At 47.3% G+C, this 21,419-nt stretch overlaps 1 protein-coding gene across 1 annotated transcript; it reads right to left on the bottom strand.

Annotated features, from left to right (window-relative positions):
- Nucleotides 1-2,535: 2,535 nt before the first annotated feature.
- On the bottom strand, nt 2,536-18,342 carry LOC8038328. Its single transcript, XM_029972993.3, has 6 exons — nt 18,129-18,342; nt 12,484-12,695; nt 11,618-11,792; nt 9,155-9,274; nt 8,013-8,122; nt 2,536-4,393 (listed from the first exon to the last, which is right to left on the bottom strand). Exons 1-6 carry the CDS (start codon nt 18,235-18,237, stop codon nt 4,154-4,156), a joined length of 966 nt encoding a protein of 321 aa, XP_029828853.3. The 5' UTR covers nt 18,238-18,342; the 3' UTR covers nt 2,536-4,153.
- Nucleotides 18,343-21,419: the final 3,077 nt, after the last annotated feature.

Here is a 21,419-nt window from a genome sequence, read left to right as displayed (position 1 = left end):
CGGTGTTTTGAGGCAGCAAAGCAAACACCGCTGCGCCTGCACTTTGAGCGAAGAACTCAAAGTAAAAGAGGCTGGATGCATGGCCTCTCCCAATGTTAGGCTTGGAGGGCCGCCGCCAACACAAACCAGAAGTCACGTTTCTAGTTATAGCCCGTTGGAGAAAACAACGGCACTTGAACATGGAGGTCGATGGCAGAAAATTCTGGGATTCTACAAGGTGCTGGCAGCCCTGTTGAAACAGAAAATCGGTAAGGCTAGCCGAGATCTACAATGTCCCGTAGCGCTTCAGCTGCTCTATGGTGCCTGAAGTGCGTCGCTAAGGCGTATGCTTAGCGTGTCTTACTTTTTGTTTCCTTCATCTCCGGCTGGCGTCGCTATTGTGCAGGAGTTTGCCGCTATTCTAGCGATGGTGTAGTAGCGGAGGTGAATACGCCAGACGTCTATACTGCTCTTGATCGCTTTGCAGTCAACCAGTCGACAGAAAATACATCATTCACGAGTTTTGGTGTCGAGAATAGAGCGACGCTTGCGGCAAGTCGGCTTCTTTGTCAGGTCTATTTTAACCATCCTCCAAGACTGTGACACCGCGGAGCACGACACGCCGGCTGCCACATCGGTGGCGCTATCTTTCATGGGTAGTAAAGGAAGCCAAACGCACCAGAAAGAACCACGTTCCAAGCACCTTGGAAAACAAATGCGTGATGTTGATGAGGCGAAGCTGAAAACGGCATGGGCTTTACAACCACAAACATCACAGAGCCATCATGTAGCAACCAAAAACCTACAGCAAGGAAGGCCACAAAAAATACTAGCCCCGAGATCAACCCATATCAGGTCTAGTTAAGTACAGAATTTTCAGAAATTACGGCATGGCAAAGCGTTTTCGTTCATATTCCCGAGTCTCGCAGATCTAGTATAAGCCTGTGTATACATAGAGAGATATGTGTGTGTGTATGTGTGTGTGTACAAGGTGCTTTTTTTTAAGCTTTACAGGTTTGACTTTAAAAAGTTGTGGAAGTTACAGTTATGCGGTTTGTTTAGGTGAGTGATACAGCCAGGGGGACATATATATGGGGCTAATCATAACGATCAATCGGCTAATTCAGTCAAATCTATTAATTAACTTTTAATTGGTGAAGATAGTTGTATGTGTCCAATTAGAAACTTGCTGAGCGTGATCCAAAGCCCCTAAATCAGCAATTTTTAGAGACTTTGAGCGCGTGAGAAGCGTAGTAGTGCACCAAAGTTACCACTCGTGAACAGGTACAAGGCTAGCGGTTGCAATAAGGTGCCCGCACGGTTTTTCCGCCTCTTATGAGAACCCCAGCCTTGTACCTGCTCCACGAGTGGTGTAACGGAACGCTTTAATACGCACCGTGGTTCACGGCGCGCTTTAGCATGCATCCTGTGGTGCAATTAAATAATCATTTTTCGGACGTGAATCAAGATCATTCAAAGAGGTGCTACCTCGGAGGTAAATGCTCAGTGGCACCTTAGGTCAGAGAGTATCCAAGGCTACGAGGTGCTGGAGTCAATCCAAAATTGCAATGTCACGGCGATCGTCCCGTCTATGTGGAAGGCTATCACTGGCCAAACCAATCAAATGATGTGAATGTGCCCTGACCGAGCTCTTGTATTATAAGTCGCCTTGTTTGTCCGCCTTGTAGCTTTTGACTGCACTCTAATTGCCCGTTCACAAACTTGCGATTACTTGGAACCGAGCTCTTCTTATCTCTTACGACTAAATAACACACTAGCACGTTCGTGCCATCAATGAGGTGACCCTGGAACCGCGCATCACTAAAGCGAAGGTTCTGAGGTATTTTCGAGATAAAATCTAGTAATATCTATGATAAAATATTGTTTATAACAATCTCAAAATGTTTTTCAAGTCAAGAAAGAAAGAAGAATACGCGAAAGAAATATATAAAATAAAATCATGAGCCATTCCACTCTGCGAAGGTGGGTGATCAGCGAAGCTGTTTAGTACGCGACACAGACCCGCAACGAGGAGCCAGAGGAAACTAGACACGCGCGACGGGAACCCCTGCACCCCGGGAGAGCGCAAGAAAAGGAAACTAGGCACGCAAGCGCTTGGAACGACGACAAAGAGAGGGCGGTGCGAGCGTAGACATGGCTGACGCGGGTCGCACAGCGGCAAATCTTTGAGAAACCTTTGTTTCTCGAAGATTTTCAAGTCTACTGGTCTTGAAAATGGTGCATATTGATAACTAATCTACTGAATAGACCTATTGCTAAATTACGCAAGCATCAAGGAGAATGCAGGGAATGGTGTTCCACGCCCCGCACGTGCCGGCGTCTGCAGCAGTAACTGTTCTAAAGCAAAAGCCTAAAACAAATGGCATCTACTGCCATTTGTTTTAGGCTGTTATTCAAAGTAATAGCCATCTTTTGGCTATTTACTTTGAATCTTTTATACGGGGAAGGCGTGCGCGTGCGGCGCGCGTGGCGGTGCGAGCGTACAGTTTTTGGTCGCGCGCACACGAAAACTACGAAACCCTAGCCATAAACAGCTTCGCTGTACGTGATACGGGACCACAAAGTGTTCCGCTGCTAGCCGATAGCTGCAGGCTCCGGTCTGTTCTCTCGACGTAAGAAACTTTTAAAATGTTTTAAGGCACACGGTCGCAAGTCTGTATATCAGCGTTTACTTATGGTAAAACGAGGACTAGTAGATTATGCTATTTACTACACCCTATATCCTAAGAGAGACTGCGGTCAGCCCAGTACTATCTAGAAAAATAATCAAAACCCGTCTTATATACTTCGTTTCAGCTTTAAGTCCAGACGCAACCGACGCTACGAGCGAATAGGACCAGTCAATCAGTGTAAAAGCGCAAGTCACTGGTACTTCTTCTGTTCATGATTGATTCAGCGATGATAGAAGACGTACAGAAAAATGACGAACACAATGATGGTGCACTTTTTTGACGCTGTGTGGTTGGTCCCATCGGTTCCTATAGCGTCGACTGCGTCTGATCTTAAGGCGAAACGGAGAATAGCATTTCGAACTCAACACAGTGAGGACAAGCGCAGACACATACTGGAAACGAATTTTACGTCGGCGTTTGGCCGAGTCTCATGTCCGGTCAGTGAGTCCAAGGAAGTTCAGCAACGGGCTTGGACCCCATTGCTGAGTTCGTGCCATATTTTTGTGATGGCGTTTAGGCGGATGTAGAGGAGGTTGTTCATAGGCCTTGATTATTCTATGCCCGTTTTTACCTCAAGAACTGTTGTAAAACAAGTCTGGCTCCACGCGGAGCATTACTAATTTCCCTCTTTATGTTGGTAATAAGATATATGTAGGCGAATTTCAGGTTAGACGTATGTTATCCTATCAGGACATAAACGTTCCAAACACCAAAAGCATCGCTTGTTCCTCCGACAACCAAATCTCGTAAAAACTCCTTCGCGCCGCGCATGAACCATGCGCAAAACTTGCGTTTTTATTGAGGTGGAAACGGGTATAGTGTTGATAAAAAAAACTGGCGATTACGAGGAGAAACTATCACCGGCCGCAGAGTGGCCAGACCCGATGATCACACCAAACACATGTGGCTAAAGATTCCCTGAAGCTTTTTTGAAGGGACGCTGATACCCTCCAGAATGAACAAAGGGGCATTTTCGGAGCATGCGCACTTTGTTCCTCAAACGCGTCTTTGACCGGCGCTTTTACGGCGTCCTTAAACGTCGTCCATCAGTTTGGTGACGTCACAGAATTGTCATGCCGCGATCCTGGCGGTGTCGAGGCAGTGGAGATGAATGCGGCGGACTCCTGTTCTGTTGCAAGTCACTCTTCAGCCACACTGTCCACGGATACGTCTGCAGTCAGAAGATGGAACGCGCTGACAAGAGCGACTCCCGAGTTTCCTCATATATACTTTTTGCCGAAACTTATAGCACCAACCGCTAGGGTCGCGACATCCGACAACGTGACAGGTTGCAGCTTCTGTGAGGTCGTTTGTTGGCACTTCGAGAACACTTAATTTGACAGGATGGGCGAGTTAGAACTGTAAACACGCCAGTCGAAGACGCGTTGCAAGTCACCGTCCTTCTGCGTCAGGACGGTGAAAAGTGTCCGACTCTCCTGGGGGACACGTCCGTTCGACTCTCGATGCGCAGCACCGCCACCTCACATTGGGTCGGACAACGATCGGTCGTAGCGGATGCAGGGCTTGAGTCGCTTCTCGGTCATTTCCCTGGGCACGACGTCGTCGGAGGAGGACGTCCGCGTGGGCAGGTCGTTCACCAGGATCATCGGGGTGTCTAGCAGAGCTTTGCCGTACAGCGGTACGTAGGTGGTGTCCACGGCGCCGGACATACCGGACCCCACGCTCTGGAAGGACTGCGTGCTTGTGGCCCTCGACAAATCCTGCCCAGGAACAAAGAAAACGTAAGCATAATAATGCGTTTGAAAAAAAACTGTTCAAAAAGGAGTAAACGATATTGCTTAACGCTTTTCAAAGTTGATTTTGCCTCTCCGCCATGCTACCGCATCGCATGTCAACACGCCTCTCGCGCCAACACGCCTCTCGGAATGGCGCTAACGTCTTCATGGAAGCGGTTCGTGCCCTCGGCTTAACTCGGTGGTCAAGCAAAAGCTATAAACTTTATTTTTGTACTTTTTTTTTATCAAGCAACGCCTTTTTTTGTATTTGCAGTGTTAGCGTGCAGTTCTGGTGGATGTTCCGGTGTTGTTTTACCGCAAAAGAAAGTGAAAGCCGTTTACAATTCCCTGTAACACCGAATTAGAGCGCAGCTCTTGAGGAGGAGGAGGGAAGTGTAGTGAGGGGGGTCATGTGACCTCGGGGGGGGGGGGGGGGGGAATCAGGTGACCCCCCCCCCCTCCCCTAGGTCACCGAAGGTACAGGTCCTCCCGAAGGAAACCCGAGGTCCTTCCGAGGTCCTCCGGGGGGCGGGAGGGGGGGGGGGGGGGGGGGGGGGGGGGGGGGGATTCGCAGTTACGCCGACGGTGACGGCGACGGCGATGCCGAGCTGACGCCGCTCAAGCCGGAAACGGGCGCCTAAGAGCTGCGCTCTAAAAGTGTTTATTTTTCTTTCTAATGTCAGTAAACACCGTGAAAGTGATAATATTGTCTAACAGAATCTACAAGTCGTTACAACTCTCGAATGAAATGGGATTCATTTCAAGCATTCTAGCTTTTCGAAGAGACACTGTCAACTTATTAAAACTAAACTAGCAGGCGTGAACATTAAATTGTTCATCAAAGTGTGCCGGCAATAAAGCAACAATTAATTAGTTTGTCAGTAGAATCACCCAAGTTATTATTGCAGTTTATTCATGATTGAGGGAAATGTACGATCTAATAATAATAATTATTATTATTACTAATATTATTAATAACAATATTTTTCCGCGCAGGATGGATTCAGAACGACATGAGGCAGGTTAGTCGAAGTCAACAAGGACTTGTAGGACTGAACCGAAGACAGGGGTGAATAAGGGAGTTTTAGGAAATAATAAAATAAAGCAGAAAAACACACCTTCCCTTCTGTTGTGAAAACTACACAAAAATTTCAGTCAGAAAGTGATCGTCAAAGTGAGGAGAAAAAATAAATAAAAGTTGAAGCTGTTTTTCTTGTTAAAGAGAGAAGAAAAAAATAGTTGGAGATCAATGTGATTCATCCGACGGAAATGCACTATAGCATTAGCTCTTCCTCACCCCCTGTTTACCCTTTCCATTCGTTCATCACCGCATTCATATCACTTGTGGAGGGAACCGCATCTATCGCTTTAACTACACACACACATCACAGCCCACGCACCGCTGCAAGCCTGCAACCGAAACCCAGAGCGAAGAACCTCAGGTGACGGCAGAGCGGCAACTGAGCACGCCCGCATGGCATTCTACCTGATTCCACTGCACTGCGACGTCCGCCTCCTCCTTTGGCTCCACGCCAGCTACGCGTCGCTCTTTGTACGAAAGCGAAAACTGTCGTTTTGACGAAAACCCGGCGGTGTCTGTCAGTTTGTCAGCGCCGTGGAGAAAGGAAGAGGTTGACGCGTGCTGACGTCAGCGCTTCGGACCAATGGAAGGGTCGGACACGTCACCCTGTCCCCCTCCTTTTCCCTCTCTTTCCGGTGCTGAAAAGCGAAAGACACCGCCGGGATTTCGCCAAAAAGAGCCTTCTAATGCAAACGCACTAAAAAATTAAACGGTATGACAAAGAGGTTCCACTTGTATAGCACCAGAACTTGATGATTGAAGATGCCATAAACACACACGCACATACGCGTACACACTACACAGGAACATACAGCATTACACCGCACAAATAATGTTGACTCGAAAAGAGGTTCCTGTGAGGAAGCAAAACCAATTATTATAAAACAAGAAAATAAGATATTACTAGGCTTCTTCGTCGATGAAAATAAGGCGGACTGCGCCTTTTGAAGTATCGTTTTGGAAGCTTTGAAAGATTTGGTGGCAATAGGATTAACATTTGAGAGATGTAGTACGAACGCATGTTTTTTGCCGTACCGTGTATCACATGTTGAAGTGAGGAACCTTGAAGGCTTCCGCAAGTTTCGTGAGGGGGGACAAGGAGACTTAAAAGCGTCATTCCAGTTGTAATTGAGCACAACAGCCCCTAAAAATAAGGACTGAAAATTCGGCATTGATAGCGTTTGAGAAAGATCTAAATCCGAAGAACAGCGGTTACAGACCGTTTTACTGAAAGAGGGCAAGAAAGAAAAGGGAAATGACAGCCGGCGCTTTCCTCCTTACTCAGTAGTTAGGAACGACAGAAAGACCCGGATAAACGCCTTAGGCACTTGTGTTTTTCCAAGTTCCGTTGTTATCTTCGCGGTTTCCTCCGTTTTATTATACTTAATGATGTAATTAAAGCTAGCGGAATCATTGACGAGAGTCTCCTGGTCATCGGGACATCATTGTTGGGTAACAGACTGCACGAATAACAACCGAAAGCGCAGAATATTATCGGAGGACGTCCGTATCGCGCACAGGATCCTACAAGGGAACTGTGGCTGCAATACGTCTTCAAACTCCATCGCTTTCCAAATAACCCATACCTCCGACGGCAGTGGGCTGCGTCCGTAAACGGATAATATTTTTTTTTTCCCGACGCCATCTTCTCGAGTGTGTTCAGAACATTTCGTGAATAGAGCGCGAAACGAACTTACCGCTGTACCATCGATGCACCAGTGGTGGCATAGCAAGTATTGGATCGACAGAATAGATTTCGGAAACGTTTCGGCCGTTACATCATATATCTCAGCAGACCACCTCCCCCCCCAAAGACTGACCCCTAAATCCACCCCTGCGAGGAGCATGGGTTACGCTCGCAAGATGGGTGCAAGTCTTATCGCTAGAATCGCTGTTTCAGCTTGTAACTCAATTCATCTTAAGGTTAACTTCTTTTTCACCTTTTTATAGCGAGCGAGATTAGGAAATCCATCGGGTATGTCATTAAATCTACGCGTAATATAAAATGTTATTAGTCCCTTTCTGTATTGTGCATGTGTAAACAAAAACAAAATTCAACTTTTCCAAACACCTTTGAAAAATATGGTGTTTTGAGCACGCCCTCAATATTTAGAAACACGAGTTCGGGTCGAGTAGCCTATTTTCCAGGTTACGCTCAAGCATTCTTACATTTCTACCCGACGGCAGTTTTGTAGCTATCTGCGGAGACGAGAAAAAAAAACGATGAAAAGGCAAACAAACGTTTGTGCTGATGCACTATGGGACATGTAGAAAAGTAACTTAATATGAATGATACTGTACTCAAAGCTTTTAGGCAAACTATTCTAAAACTCCCTATTATATAACACTTCTTAAAGGAGTCAAACCCCTCTTGGCCGGTTGACCACCACAGCCCTTGTACTAAGTATAGAGCGCAAAAGGAATATGAAGCCAGAAATGAACAAACGCAGTAATGCCAAGCATTAGAATGCAGTAGTTGCCGAGAAAGGTATTCGTACATGTTCACGCGACGTGTATACTTACGTGGGGCGCCTGTTGTCTTCTTTTGCGAATATAGGAGACAAGGACGAAAATAAGTATCACCACGGTGATACCTGCTGCTATGGTGACGATGATGGACAACGTCTTGGACACTGAAATGACAAGACAAAAGGAGCACTTTTTTTATACTTAACTCACCGTACATAGACCGGCAACTTGACATTCTGTAAGCCGTGTTACCACATATTCGAGACCCATGAGACCGAAATGGAATAGCAGAAACAAAAGCAACAGCCAAAACATTTCTTGTATTTTTTTTTTCAAAAAATTATTGTTAAAATTTATTTTGTGAAAGACAGATTATGGTTCGTGACTGCTTAAAAAAACCCAGGGCGTGGGTTATCTGCTGACTGCTTTACCTCATTAGCTGAGGAGCATTAATCAGTGACTACAGGGTCATTCACGAGATTATACTAGATTGTACGTGTCCCCATTAAAATGCACATATATGGTGAATTCGCGTGATGCTTTCAACGCGCATTATACTCCGTTTCACCTTCCGTCCGAGCACAGCGGACCCTAGGAGCCATCCCAGCCAATGCGGCGTTGAGGGAGTGTCATGCGACCTTGAGCTCCCTGTGTCGCCCCGCACCACCGGCAGGTCACGCGACTTTCTCCCGGCGCTGGATCGGCTGGGATGGCGCGTGCCGTCCACTGCGCTAGGACTGAAGGTGGAACGGAGTACAGAAAGATCTCTCCAGAGCGCGCCAGATCGGGTGGTGGAAAAAGAGCGCGGCGACGTATGCACCACGCGAATTAAACAATAGATTGTCCTTGAAACGTTTAGGCGCCCTCTAACAGGAAGCCGCAAAAGTATGACACTACGAGTCTTATTTATTTATACTTTTGTGTTTGGTTGCTGTGCCAGCCGCCTTTTCTCAAATTGAAAATATCCCAAACACTCGCGATGGCAGAGTCTCAACTTTCCGCAAAGCGCTTTTTTTTTTTTTTTTTGTGCAATTAACATAATTGGGATTTTTTTTTGTGTGTGTGTTTTTTTGTTTTGTTTTTTTTTTTTTTGGCCGTCACCATGTATTTAGAAAAGCCTATGAGGAGGTCCTACAATTGTACTATATTGCGAAGCACCGAACGGGCGGCCTAGCGTTGCAAAAAAAAGTACCTACTGCAGTTCTCGTCGCTCAGGTCCCCGCAGTTGTTTTCGTTGTTGCACATAAGCTCTTTCCACACGCAGAACTTGTTTGCGCACTGAAACTCGCCTTTGAAGCAACCGTCAAAATGGAGGCCTGCATGAAAAAAAAGGACACCGGCAAAAAAAAAGACGGTTTATTTGTGCCGCCGTTATGTTTTCCAGGTATGTAAAAGCGCATAGACACAGTAAAAATAACTTGTAAAAACTTCCACGGCGGTCTAGAAGACGACAAAACAGCGGACTGAACAAGCCAAGGCTCGAGCACCACCAGATGAGCACGAGCAGCGGGGGGAACGAGCCGGCTGCAACCGTTTCTGCCTAGCTTCGATGTCCCTTTTCTGACTGTAAATAGTGCACATAAAGTTGCTATCGATTTAAACACCATAACGTCCAGAAGTTCTTCTATATAACTAAAGGTGGTCTCAATCAATAACAACCGGATTCTTTAAAAGTTGAAGAAGATTCGATCGCTATGGTTATGGTGGGCACAGGCAGAATAAATCATTATTAATATTATAATTTTATTATGAATGATCCATCGGTTCCTGGAATTTCTGGAACTTTTTTTTACAGGGAAACCACTGGTACCTCAAGGGGAAAGGATTGTGAGGCAGACATTATTTCTTATCATTGAGCTCTCCATTGTGATTTGCTCTTGTGGACCCAAGAGTCCAAGGTGGGCAACGCCCCAGGTGCTGATTAGATGACCTATCTGTATCCACACGAGTTTCATCTTGTGTGTTACTTTGGACTTTTACGTTCCCCACTATCAACGTTATTTAGGCAAGAAAACCACTACGGCAGTTTACAGTCCTACAGCACCACCACCTCGAATAATCAAAGTCCATGCACTGGCATTTGGACGTCCTCACGGTGAGATCGAGCGAAGAAGATGATTGGACAAGAGAGTTACGTCAGCGTTCGGCTGCGCCTCGTATCCAATCAACGCGCCGAAGGACGCTCGGCGTTGGGCACCGGCCCAATTGATAAGTTGATGCCACCCTAGTGTGACAACATTCCATAGAGGTATAGTATAAAGGAGGCTGTAGGCTGTTTGTTCACTGGCTCAGAGCAGTGTATAGAGAGTGTTTGGTCAATTAGAGGAGCGGGCAGAGCCAGGGCGTGAAACGGGCGCAGATAGAGGGCTTGGTGCGCTTTCTTGGCATACCAGAAGCCGAAAAAAATCCCCTAGCGGTGGTAGCGAGAAACAGTTTTAATAAGTACATAAAGGTTAAATGTAGTAACTCTTGTAATGTTTGGAGGTGGGCTAGTCGGTGATGCATTGTAAATATAGAAATAAAAACAGCGCAAAAGAACATAAGGACAAGTAGAAGAAGGGACTGTGTCTATGTCCCTTCTTCTACTTGTCCTTGTGTTCGTTTGCGCTGTTTTTATTTCTATGTTTACAAAGTAGTAACTCTTCATGGCTGAAAATTCGGTGCCCGTGATGTTTCGATTATGATCATGCCAAAAGATATAAGAAACAAATGTGCCGCTCGAACTCTGTTTTGCTCTGACAGAGTGTGACCGCTCGGACGGCAGATTCCCGGCCCTCGCTGACTGGCGTACGCATTATGTCGATCGTTCCTTGTGCTCTTCCACTACGACCTTGGATGACCGTGATTGAAACATCACGTGCACCACATTTTTAGTCCCCGAGAGTTACCCCAACGCACTTATTAATTTCGTTTCTAGCGACCACCGCCAGGGTATTATTTCCGGCTCCTGATTGGCCACATTTGAATTTGCGAAGACGTCCTAAAACACGCCCAGCCCACTCTCGGCCAATGGCGCTTCCTACTTTGTCTCTATTTCTTCCCAATGAATGGCAAAACGCTCTATTTATACGGCTCTACACTGGCTCTGATTACTCTAGCTGATGTTGAACTGGCCCGCACTCTTCCAGTCCCTTTTTCTTCCGGTGGAACGGCGGCCGAGTGTGTTAAAGCACCGCAGCTCGGAGCATGCGGAGTGAAAGCTGAATCTGCGGAACCCAGGGATCCTGGGTTCACTACCCATCCCTGCACGCTTCAATCTGGATGAGTATCGTATTGGAGTGCGATCGTATATTGCTAGCGCATGATGCACGTGAAAGACCTCAGGCTAGCGGTGGTACAAGACTGGCTAAATTTCTCACCAACAGCGGACACACCTGACAGCCATCGGGGCTGGCTAACTTCCCGCTGTCTAAGCATACAGAAAACACAACACTATTTTTACTGCCTCCTTTCTTCTTTTTTTTTTTTCTTTTTCCTTTCTTCAAGAACAGCAATTTCTATCTTGTTTACTTTGATGCACCGAAGAAAAAGCTAGTGTAATTTTGATTACTTCAAAGCACGGTACAGAAAACTAGTCTTGACATCATAAGAGCTTCAGATGGATGTGGTAGGTAAGTATGGTCCGCGTCGCGGGAAGAGCGAGAGACGTCGCGACTTACTCTGCCTGTAGGAAGTGAGCACGAGATCGAAGGCCTTCCGCTCGTAGTTCCAGTCGTGTTTGGAAGTGATGAGTTGGACGAAGAGGTCGGGCGACGCCACCCAGTGGGCCTCCTTGCCCATGGGGTCGTCCACGTTGCGGCAGAACCGGTGCCCGTCCATCCGATCTTCCCACACCTACTGGACAACGCCCGTGGCGAGAGCACTGATGTCAGATACGCTTCCATACTAGCAACGTTACTAGATTAACTCTGCTGCGCCACTTCCGAGGGGAAAGTATAAGCAGAAAACACGGAAATATATAAATAGCCAATAGCGAGGCACATTGACCCCGTCTAGAAGCCATGCATAGTAGTCCAGAGGCTACAACCTCTACAAGAATCGCCATAGACCCAGCCATCATCCGTGAAACGCCTGCACCGTCATTCCCTGTCTTTTTCGTGAAAATTCTGATGGGTTAAACAATAGCATCCTCTATACTCACAAAGCCTGACAGATCGACGACGGAGCCATAGAGTGCCTGGTCGCAGATTTGGAGTGCGAGGATCTGGTACCACAGGGCAACAAAGAGCCATTTCTCGGAAAACCTGGACGTCAGCGCACAGCCTTTGCAGCGGCGAGGACCCGAAACACACTTGTTCGCTCGGGAGAGGTGTGTTTCGGCGTCTCGCCACAGCAGGGCGCCAGTCACGTGGCTTCCCTCCCATCCGTTGTCTGCCGCTCCACATTTCCCATTTCGGCAGCCGCTTCTGGTGGCGATCTGCCAGGCTTTGTCAATATATAGGAGGCTATGGTTAAACGCACCGTTTGTATACTAGCTTTCATGGCATCGACATTTCCTCACGAGACCAAACCAACGTGTGGTCACCTGGAGGTAGGAGAGGCACGTCATGGGCAGGTCCAGGGACGCGATGCTGTAGAGAAGGCTGCGGTCCTTGCGCGTGGTCACGTGCACGGTGCAGTTGAAGTCGTTCTCCAGGTAGTGCCGGGTCGCCCGCAACACCACCGCGGACTCCTGACCCGCGACGCCCACGTGTACCGTCGAGGCGTGCGACGAGGCGCAGAGATCGTCCATGTAGTCTGTGGATTAAACGAACGCCACGTGTCATTGCGGAGTCCTTGTTCCTTTCCACATATCATCATTTGCCTAAAGCCACAGTTCCAATGCTCGCACAGACACCAGGTGTGGGCACAGCGCGTGCGCAGAAACCGAATTCGCGGGAAGCGTCTGCGCATGCGCAGTGCCGTCGACAGCGCCACCGCAGCCGTGTGACGTCAGTGCCGCGCGTTGGTCTATACTACATCATGCAAAAGACACTGTGTTCACGGCAGACACGATGGCAAAATTACCTGCGGACACTCCTCAGTCATGTTCTAAGCATGTTTTCTTCGCACATTTGCATGCTTCCAACATGTCCAGACAATTTGTGTATGATCAATGTGACGGGACGCTTATAGAAGGAAGAAGCACGCCTCGAACAGTGTTTGCAGACTATCTTTGTGTAAAGAGTTAGCCGTGCGACCGCGGATATGTACACACTAACGCGCGCCTTTGACGTCACTCCGCTACAGTGACCCACGCTGTTGGCGCGGCGCATATACGCTCACAAGTTTCACTTTACGCAAATCAGGTTTCTGCGCTCACCCAGTGCCCACCCTAGGTGTGGGCAAACACTGCCTTGTTTGTAAACAGTGTGCAATACAACGCATTCGCCTTTAATAAAAACCGATATAAAGTTCTAAACATCATTATTGTACTGCATGCATCTTGTAGTAGGTGCTTTATAACTTTCAGTTGAATTAGATAAAGAGGCTGCCTATGCTCATACACAGGGGCTCTAGGCTGGACACACGGTAAAAAAAGTTGGCGAGATTTCTGACGGCCGCAATTGGCCAGCGCCAAGGTCAAGCGTGGCGCCAAATGTTCAATCCGATATTCTCGCCAAATGTCCATCTTAGGACACCAGGTTATTTAGGGCGTTAACCTGATTTATTTGCCTTATTTGTTGCCTGACATCGTGTCAGTGTTTTACTTGTTCCTTCCCCTTCTCTCTATTCCTTTCTTCGTAAAGGTTTTTGTTTGTTTATATAAACGAAAATCTCAAAACGTCATAAATTATTGATATTTCAGTGTTGCTGTACGATAAATAAGCATGCTGCGTTTCATCTGGACATGGACAGCCAGCAGCCAAGGCTGGATGCTAATACATGCTCAAAACAAGTCCCCATTTATCGTCCGCAATCTACGAAGGTGTGAGGTGCACCAAGTTTTGTGGCAACCGATCGTCACCCCGGGTTCGTCAACAACGGACGTGGCATTGCCTTTGCTGCGTTTTGCGTTAAAATCAGACTTGTGCGTGTCTCAAATACTATACTCAAGATACTGTATCTTAAATACTTATTTAAGTATCTTGTTATCTTGCAAATACTTTTGATCGAGAGGGTTTGATACTCTATTTTAATTGCAATTTCGAGTATCTTGCACTCATTATCTTAAATACATTTTTGACATTTCGCCATTTTTCGAGTTTTTCTGTATGAAGTGGCGTGGGCGTGGCACGAGCAAACGTGAATATTAATCTTTCCTTCAACCAAATCCTGTTGCTAGCTCCGATTAGCTTGACTTTGATTGAGCTCGTGAAAACATCGCTTTTTTGCCGATTGTGACTCATATTTCAGCCCAAAGTTCGTACAATGAAGGTTTTCCCCTCGCCTTCCCAAAGGCGCCTTTTGTTTCCTAGAGTTTCCCCCCAAAAATCCTCAAGCAAAAGGGGTGGTTTTGCGGAAGTGAAGATGGCCACACTGAGGCGCAACACAGACCGGGAAACAACCCCCGACAACAATGCAGACTTAAGTGTCAAGAAAATAACAAATAGAAGAAAGTGAGAAGCGGACACATACAAAAAAAACATTTTTGTTTTGTTTGTTGTATATTTGACCACGCTACGACAAAACGTCGAGGTTCTTTTTTTTTTTTTTGTCTTTAGTTTGTCATTTATTTCTCTCGCGAACTCTGTAAGCGAACATTGATAAGCAGAGAACAGGTCAAGAAACGAACCACGAGCTCGATGACCTCTCAAAATGCCAACAAAGCGTCCCCCAACGTTGAGTGCCCTTTTGAACGCAACTTACTTGAAGAAGGTGCGACCACTGCCGCGGCTATTATGTGGGTTCTCTTTTTTATCGATTCTCTCATATCCGTATCCCAAGTTCGTTTATAGTCCGCTGAATATCGCGCCGCAGGACGTGATATTAGGCGATGTCACTATAGATAAATCTACCTCTTTCGTTTTGTCCCAGAAATATTTTGCAACATGTACCAGTGATATTGCCACACGTGTTGCCGCGCGAGCGCGTGGCCGAATGGTTACCGCACTTGGCTCTCGCGCGGAGGCTCCGGGTTCGATTCCAGGGGTCAAACTCCTCTTTTATTTATTCTTTCAACTTGACATTCTCGTAAGTTAGAGAACCTTGTCGTCTGATCGAGTTACGAATGTTCTACGGGTCGAAAGTTCTACGTTGAATGTTTCAGAAACCCACGCGGGTACAAAAGGTGTCCGCGTGGCGGTCCGGAGTCTGTCTCGTCCCAGTGCTTGATCCCGCTGTTCCGCCGACATCGACGCCTGCGACGCTAGCCTTTCTTTTAGAGCGCAGCTCTTAGGGGCCCGTTCCCGGCTTGAGCGGCGTCGGCGTCGGCGTCGGCGTCGCCGTCGGCGTAACCGCAACCCTCGTAACCCTCGTGAGGGTTACGAGGGTTACGATGGTTAATCTCAGGAGGGTTACCCTCACAAGGGCCACGAGGGTTACTTACCCTCGTAACCCTCACGAGGGCTACGAGGGTTAGTTACCCTCAAAAGGGTTACCTTCACGAGGGTTACCCTCACGAGGGTTACTAACCCTCGTGAGGGTTACGAGGGTAAGTAACCCTCGTGAGGGTTACCTTCACGAGGGTTACCCTCAAGAGGGTTACTTACCCTCGTAACCCTCACGAGGGTTACGAGGGTTAGTAACCCCCAAGAGGGTTACCTTCACGAGGGTTACCCTCACGAGGGTCACGAGGGTTATGAGAGTTACCCTCACGAGGGTCACGAGAGTTACCCTCACGAGAGTTACCCTCACGAGGGTTACTAGGGTTACCCTCACGAGGGTCACGATGGTTACCCAGGTCACGTGACCCCACCCCCGGGGTCACATGACCTGGGGATACCCCCGAGGTCACGTGACCCCCCGTTGACGTCGTAGCCACTGATGACGTCATCAGTGACGTCACTGATGACGTCACCGGCATCCGCATCGTCATCGTCATCATCACTGATGACGTCATCGGCATCGTCACGTGGCCCCAGGTCACGTGACCCCCCCCCCCGACGTCACGTGACGCCACAAGGTCACGTGACCCCCCGCCCCCCGAGGTCACTTGACCCACCCCCCAGTACCCTTCCCTCCTCCTCCTCAAGAGCTGCGCTCTAATTCGGCGTTACAGGGAGTTGTAAACGGCTTTCATTTTTTGTTTTGGGAACAAGTTCGCCCCATGAAACGTTTAGTTTCTTCAGTTATTCGCCGCCCCATCATTTGTCATTCGTGACAATATCCTGCTCCCTACAGTTGGACAACATTAAATAACCCTACGATGTTTTTTTTTTTGTTGTTGTTGTTTTTTTTGCGTGCTAATAAACAATTCTGGTAAACCAGATTTGTGCAACTGCATAATTGTCGTTGTTACTCACATCGATACAAATTACTCATTGCGGAGGTATCTTCAAAAGGAATTGAATTACATTTCTAAGTATTTATACTCTACTCAAGACACTTTACAGTGAAAGTAACTACAGTAGTATGCTAAATACTTTATGAAGCAGGTATTTAGTAACTTAACTTAAATACTTCTATCGAGTATTTTGCCCAACACTGATTAAAATGGGATTCGTGACCGGTGCACCTCACGTGCAAACATGTGTTGTGTGTACGCAAATGTGACCTTTGCGTGCTTAGGACTTTCGTTCCACCAGAGTCGCTACCAAGATGACAACGGCAGCAGGACGTCTCTTTCGAACGACCGGCCTCCAGCACGCGCTAGTTGCCTTCGGACGTGCTTTGACTGTGCGTGCACGCTCGAAGCTCACGGGACGCCGAAGCATCGTCAAAGGCAGGAAGCTCGCGCTGGAAACTGGACAACAAAAATTCCTCCCTGTGGTTCACATCTTAACTGTCGGTGACTAAGGACAGGACATCGAGAACAGCTAAAGACAATCAATGGAGATTTTGTGTTGTGTTCAACCCCTTCTGTGTTCCTGAGTCTCGGGTTTTTATTACCATGAATCACCGCCAGCTCGCTTGTGTTTTAAGTATTGCTGCAGACCTTCTGACACGACTAATGCGAGAAACAAACACGTCCACAATGTCTCTGTCAATTCAAGGGGGAGGGGGGGGGGGGGGGGGGGGGGGAGTGGAAGGAATGGAAACACAGCTGCCAACGCAGCCCGCATGCCGTTGTTTATGCTCGACGTTTGGCGCCTGTCCAAGTGTCCCAGTGGCGACGTTTTCTTGGAGGTCGTCTGCTTCTCAAATGCCTCAAACGAGGCAAGACCCAATGTTCGGATAAAAATCTTTTAACACACTGTATCCCCCCGTGGACAATATGAACTGCAACACAGAATCCGGCCTTAATTTTTTCTCCGTCTGCAATCCCCACAACTTTTCATTACTTGCAATAAAACTTGGGTTGGGTCTAATAGGTTCATATAATTTAAAAGGTTGAAAGGGCAAACTGAAACGCATACGAACCAAGAGATATGTACGACAAGGACGCTTGTCCTTATCGTACGTATTTCTTGTTTCGTCCGTGTTTCAGTTAGCGCTTTTAACCTTTCAAACTCTATCACTTCTCGAAGCGTCATAGAATGGAAAGAATTGGATTTAAACTTCGCGTTCCAATAAACTACTAAAACGCTAGTTTTTTTGTTTGTTTGTTTTTAATTTGTAGTGTACGCCGAGAAAGGATAGAGGACTGTTGCAACACAGATTATTCGCGATAGTATACTCACACATTTCCAGGTATCATTCGTTCCAAATTGAATAAGCCACACAAAAATCTCTTTCGATCACTGAAAGACGAAAAGGCGCTATCTTCTCGAGTCCATAAATTCAATAAAGGCTAGGGTGTTTTCCTTTGAGTCGTTTACATTAGAGATAGTAGCAGTCTCAGGATCAAACCACGAACAGTTGTCATGTTGCGCTTGCAAAACTCCTTATGCATAAAACTGCCATAGCAGTAGGAGGGCCACAATAGCGTTGTATTCGAACTTCATATCCCTTCAGCTCTCAGTGGAACATCTACACGTTTAAGCCGCAAGTAACCAATAAAAATCTTGACGTTAACACCGCGCAAATTTTACAAAACTATCGTTGCCAGAAACGCATCTAGAATCGCTCGTCTAAAGAAATATTGTCGCGCGCAGCTCAGCACCGTATCGGTAACCAAAAAACATATGGTTTAGATCTGGCGCGACTTACAGACAGTGGATTTTGTCGTCCTCTCGTTGTTCACAGCCACAACCGCCACAGCGCCGCACGAAAGGGCGACAAACACGGTCCAGACATCCAGGGCGTCCGACGCCACCATGTTTTGTTGTTACGTCAACACACAACCGAGTCTCTGTGTAGCATCAAGAACGCCGCAGCTTGACGCCCTTATCTCTCTTGCGAGACGGGTTCTGGGTTGATAGCGCGTACCGCTTACCCCTAGAAGAGATAACCCAATCCTCATCTCCAGCCGTATACCCTGGCGCCATACCCTGCGTCACCGTAACTTGGCAAACGGCAAAGGCTACGGTATTCCAGTAAACCAATCAGCGCATCGTAGTGAGACACGTGACTGAGTCTATCTCCCTAGTTGCGCGCAGCACTGTCGAAGCCACTGGCGGGAAAGAGAGGAAAGCCGTTTCTGCGCGAATTTCGAGTGACAGGCTCATCTCCGAGTGGGACCAAAATGACGTCCCGGACACATAAAAGAACGTCCGGGTAAGAGGACAGTTTTCCCCCTTTCCCGTCTTCTCCAAGTTACGTCACACCTTCACCCCTCTACCTTCGCTAAGGGATGTCACGTGCTTCGCGACCCGTCGCTCCGATTGGCTAGGGATGGGCCGTGGCATTTGCTCTTTGCCAAGTTTCGTTGAAAAAAAAAAAAAAAATGCTCCTGAAATGAAAATCCGATCGTCGAGTATTTATCAGTCAGAAGCCTACTACTGCAGGAAAGTACTTTTATCGCGATGGAGAAGAGGCGATAGGTGTGACAACCCGCGGGAGAGCTTTCATATCTATACGAAAGTGCACACACTTCTGCGATTGAGCGTGATCGTCCAGAGACCCGACGGAGTCTACCTGCGGATCAGTCCGAAAGGCCCGATAAAAAGCCAGAATGGCCGAGTAGGAAAGACAGGGGAATCGCCGATAAGCTCGCAGGGCTGTGAGACTGAACGAGCCGTAGTCGCGCTGTCCGTACATCATGCAAAAGACACGGAGTTTCTCCGCAGCCATGATGACGACATTATCTGCGGCCACGCCCGAAGCATCTTCCGACCATGTTTGCTTCGTACCTCTGTATGCTTGGAACATATGTCCGCAGACAGTTTATGTCTGACAAATGACGGTCAAACAAGGGAAGAAACACGTCTCAGGCAGCGTCTGCAGTCTGTCTATTGTACACTCTAAGAAATACCTGCGCGTTTACTTACTTGCAAAACACTCAAAGAGCTAATCTCTGCGATCTACGCAGTCAGCTCAGCGAATGATGAGGCGGAACATCTGTTTAGACCTAAAAATGAAGTCTGCGCTGTGGCATCACGCAACGCACAGCGTCATGCTTGCATTGCGTAATTCCACAGCGTAGACTTCACCTTAAGGTCTAAAAAAATATTCCGCCTCATCATTCGCTGAGCTGATTGCGTAGATCGCAGAGATTGGCTCTTTGAGTGTTTTGCGAGTAAGTAGACGCGCAGGTATTTCTTAGAGTGTATGTTGCATCAGCGGTACAGACAGCAGCTGCAATTTGTACCCCATAGTGTGTCGAAGAGTCCCAAGTTTTGCTTCGTGATTGTGTGGCGCAGACTCGCAGCACTGCAATCGATTGCCACAAAATGGAGTGACGAAAGTGCATTTAATTGCATTATAATAACAAAATGGAGACCCATGCAATGGGGATATCTGCGAATGGGTCGGTGCTCTTTTTTCGCGATGTGCTCAAGTTTTTTCCATTTTATCACAACCACTAGGGTCACTTTCTCGAGCAGTTTCAGCTTTCTGTGAAGACTATTTATGCGGGTTAAAAAGCAGGGTTTACCTTTCACGATCGGACCATGTAGATTAAGCACTACTTGTTACAGAGAAGCTTGAGCGTACACCAACATTCGGATCACTTTCCAACCGGGCGCGATTCATCGCGTGTAAACGTTTTATCCGTATGCGCTCTGTTCTTTCTTCTCTCATCTACCGGATAGCCGACATCAGCCAATCAGAAAGCTCGATTGGTTCAATTCTCTAGTTCGAGCGGACATTAAGAAATGCGGTACTTTCGAAAATTGTGTTACACTGCAGTAGCTTTGCGCCATATATAGTAACCTCGTTATCCACTCCGAAACTGCATCCCCAGTCTTGTATTGTTCGCTTGTTTTTTTGTTTTTTTTTTTCGTTTATGTTTAAACGTTTTTTAGCTGGGTCACACTACTTATACATCGCAACAAAAGACAGTCTGCATAGAGATTCAAACGCGAGTCCCCGCGAGATCGTGCTTCGAATGCCGCCTGGCAATGAGTTCAAGGAGGAAACTTGGCAAGCGGCATTCAAACCACGAACATTGCGGTGACTCGTGTTTGTAGACTCTTTTTTGTGCCATGTATGAGCAGCGTGACCCCGGTTTCAGTGGAACACGGTGACCCAGACGGTCAGCCTTTTACAAGCTCTACTGAAATAATTTTTAGCGAACATAACAACCTCATGTAAAGGCACGAGGTTTCTTTAGTCACCGTGATTTGCTTACTCCCAAATGCAAATAAAAAATAACTGAGTTGGTTCAGGCTGAACACGGGTACTTAAACAATGGAGGTCGAAAAAGGGAACGTTTAAGTTCCGTGGGGCTCGCTTTGTTGGTTGCGCAAAACTATACTACATCTCAAAAACATCTACAGTCCAGAAAAAGGCATGGGCACAAGCGCGTGGCTTTGGAAAGTACCTCCTATGCACGAGTACTCGTACAGACAAGAGCGTTCTGCTCAGAGTCGGTTCACGCGCACGTGTGTTTGCCTTTGCTGCTGACATTGCTGACAGTGCGGTGGCAGCTACATGCTCGCTGGACCAATCAACAGCCTCCTTTTCGACACGCGACCCTGTACTCTGGAGATGGGCGGGAGCGTGATCACGTGTCGAAACGCGTTTCACTGGTCCAACAAGCACGTAGCTTTTTTCGCACTCTAGCTTAGATGTGAACGTAGCATGAAGTAATAAAATGTCTTTATACAAAAACAAAATCTTTCTTTCTGTGTGTGTGTGTGTTTTTTTTTTTTGGGGGGGGGGGGGGGGGGAGAGTGGGGTGGAGATGCGTTGTGGTTATGACACAATTGTTTTTGGCAGAGAAAAAGAGCGTGATGTGTCTTTGTATCTCATCGTGCTAGTGGGCCTCTGCGAAAATACGTAGGTGCCGAAATGCCGTCTGTCATCCAGATGTTTGCACCAGACCTGTTGGAGAATATTTTGGTGGGTCCAGACGAAAAACGAATGAGGTTTGGAAGCCACGGAGGCGATTCCTCTGAT

Source organism: Ixodes scapularis, unplaced genomic scaffold (assembly GCF_016920785.2).
Source record: "Ixodes scapularis isolate PalLabHiFi unplaced genomic scaffold, ASM1692078v2 PGA_scaffold4__175_contigs__length_147842914, whole genome shotgun sequence".
NCBI classification, from domain to species: Eukaryota; Metazoa; Arthropoda; class Arachnida; order Ixodida; family Ixodidae; genus Ixodes; species Ixodes scapularis.
The sequence above is the reverse complement of the archived record's forward strand: the minus strand, read 5'-3'. Positions and strand labels throughout refer to the sequence as shown.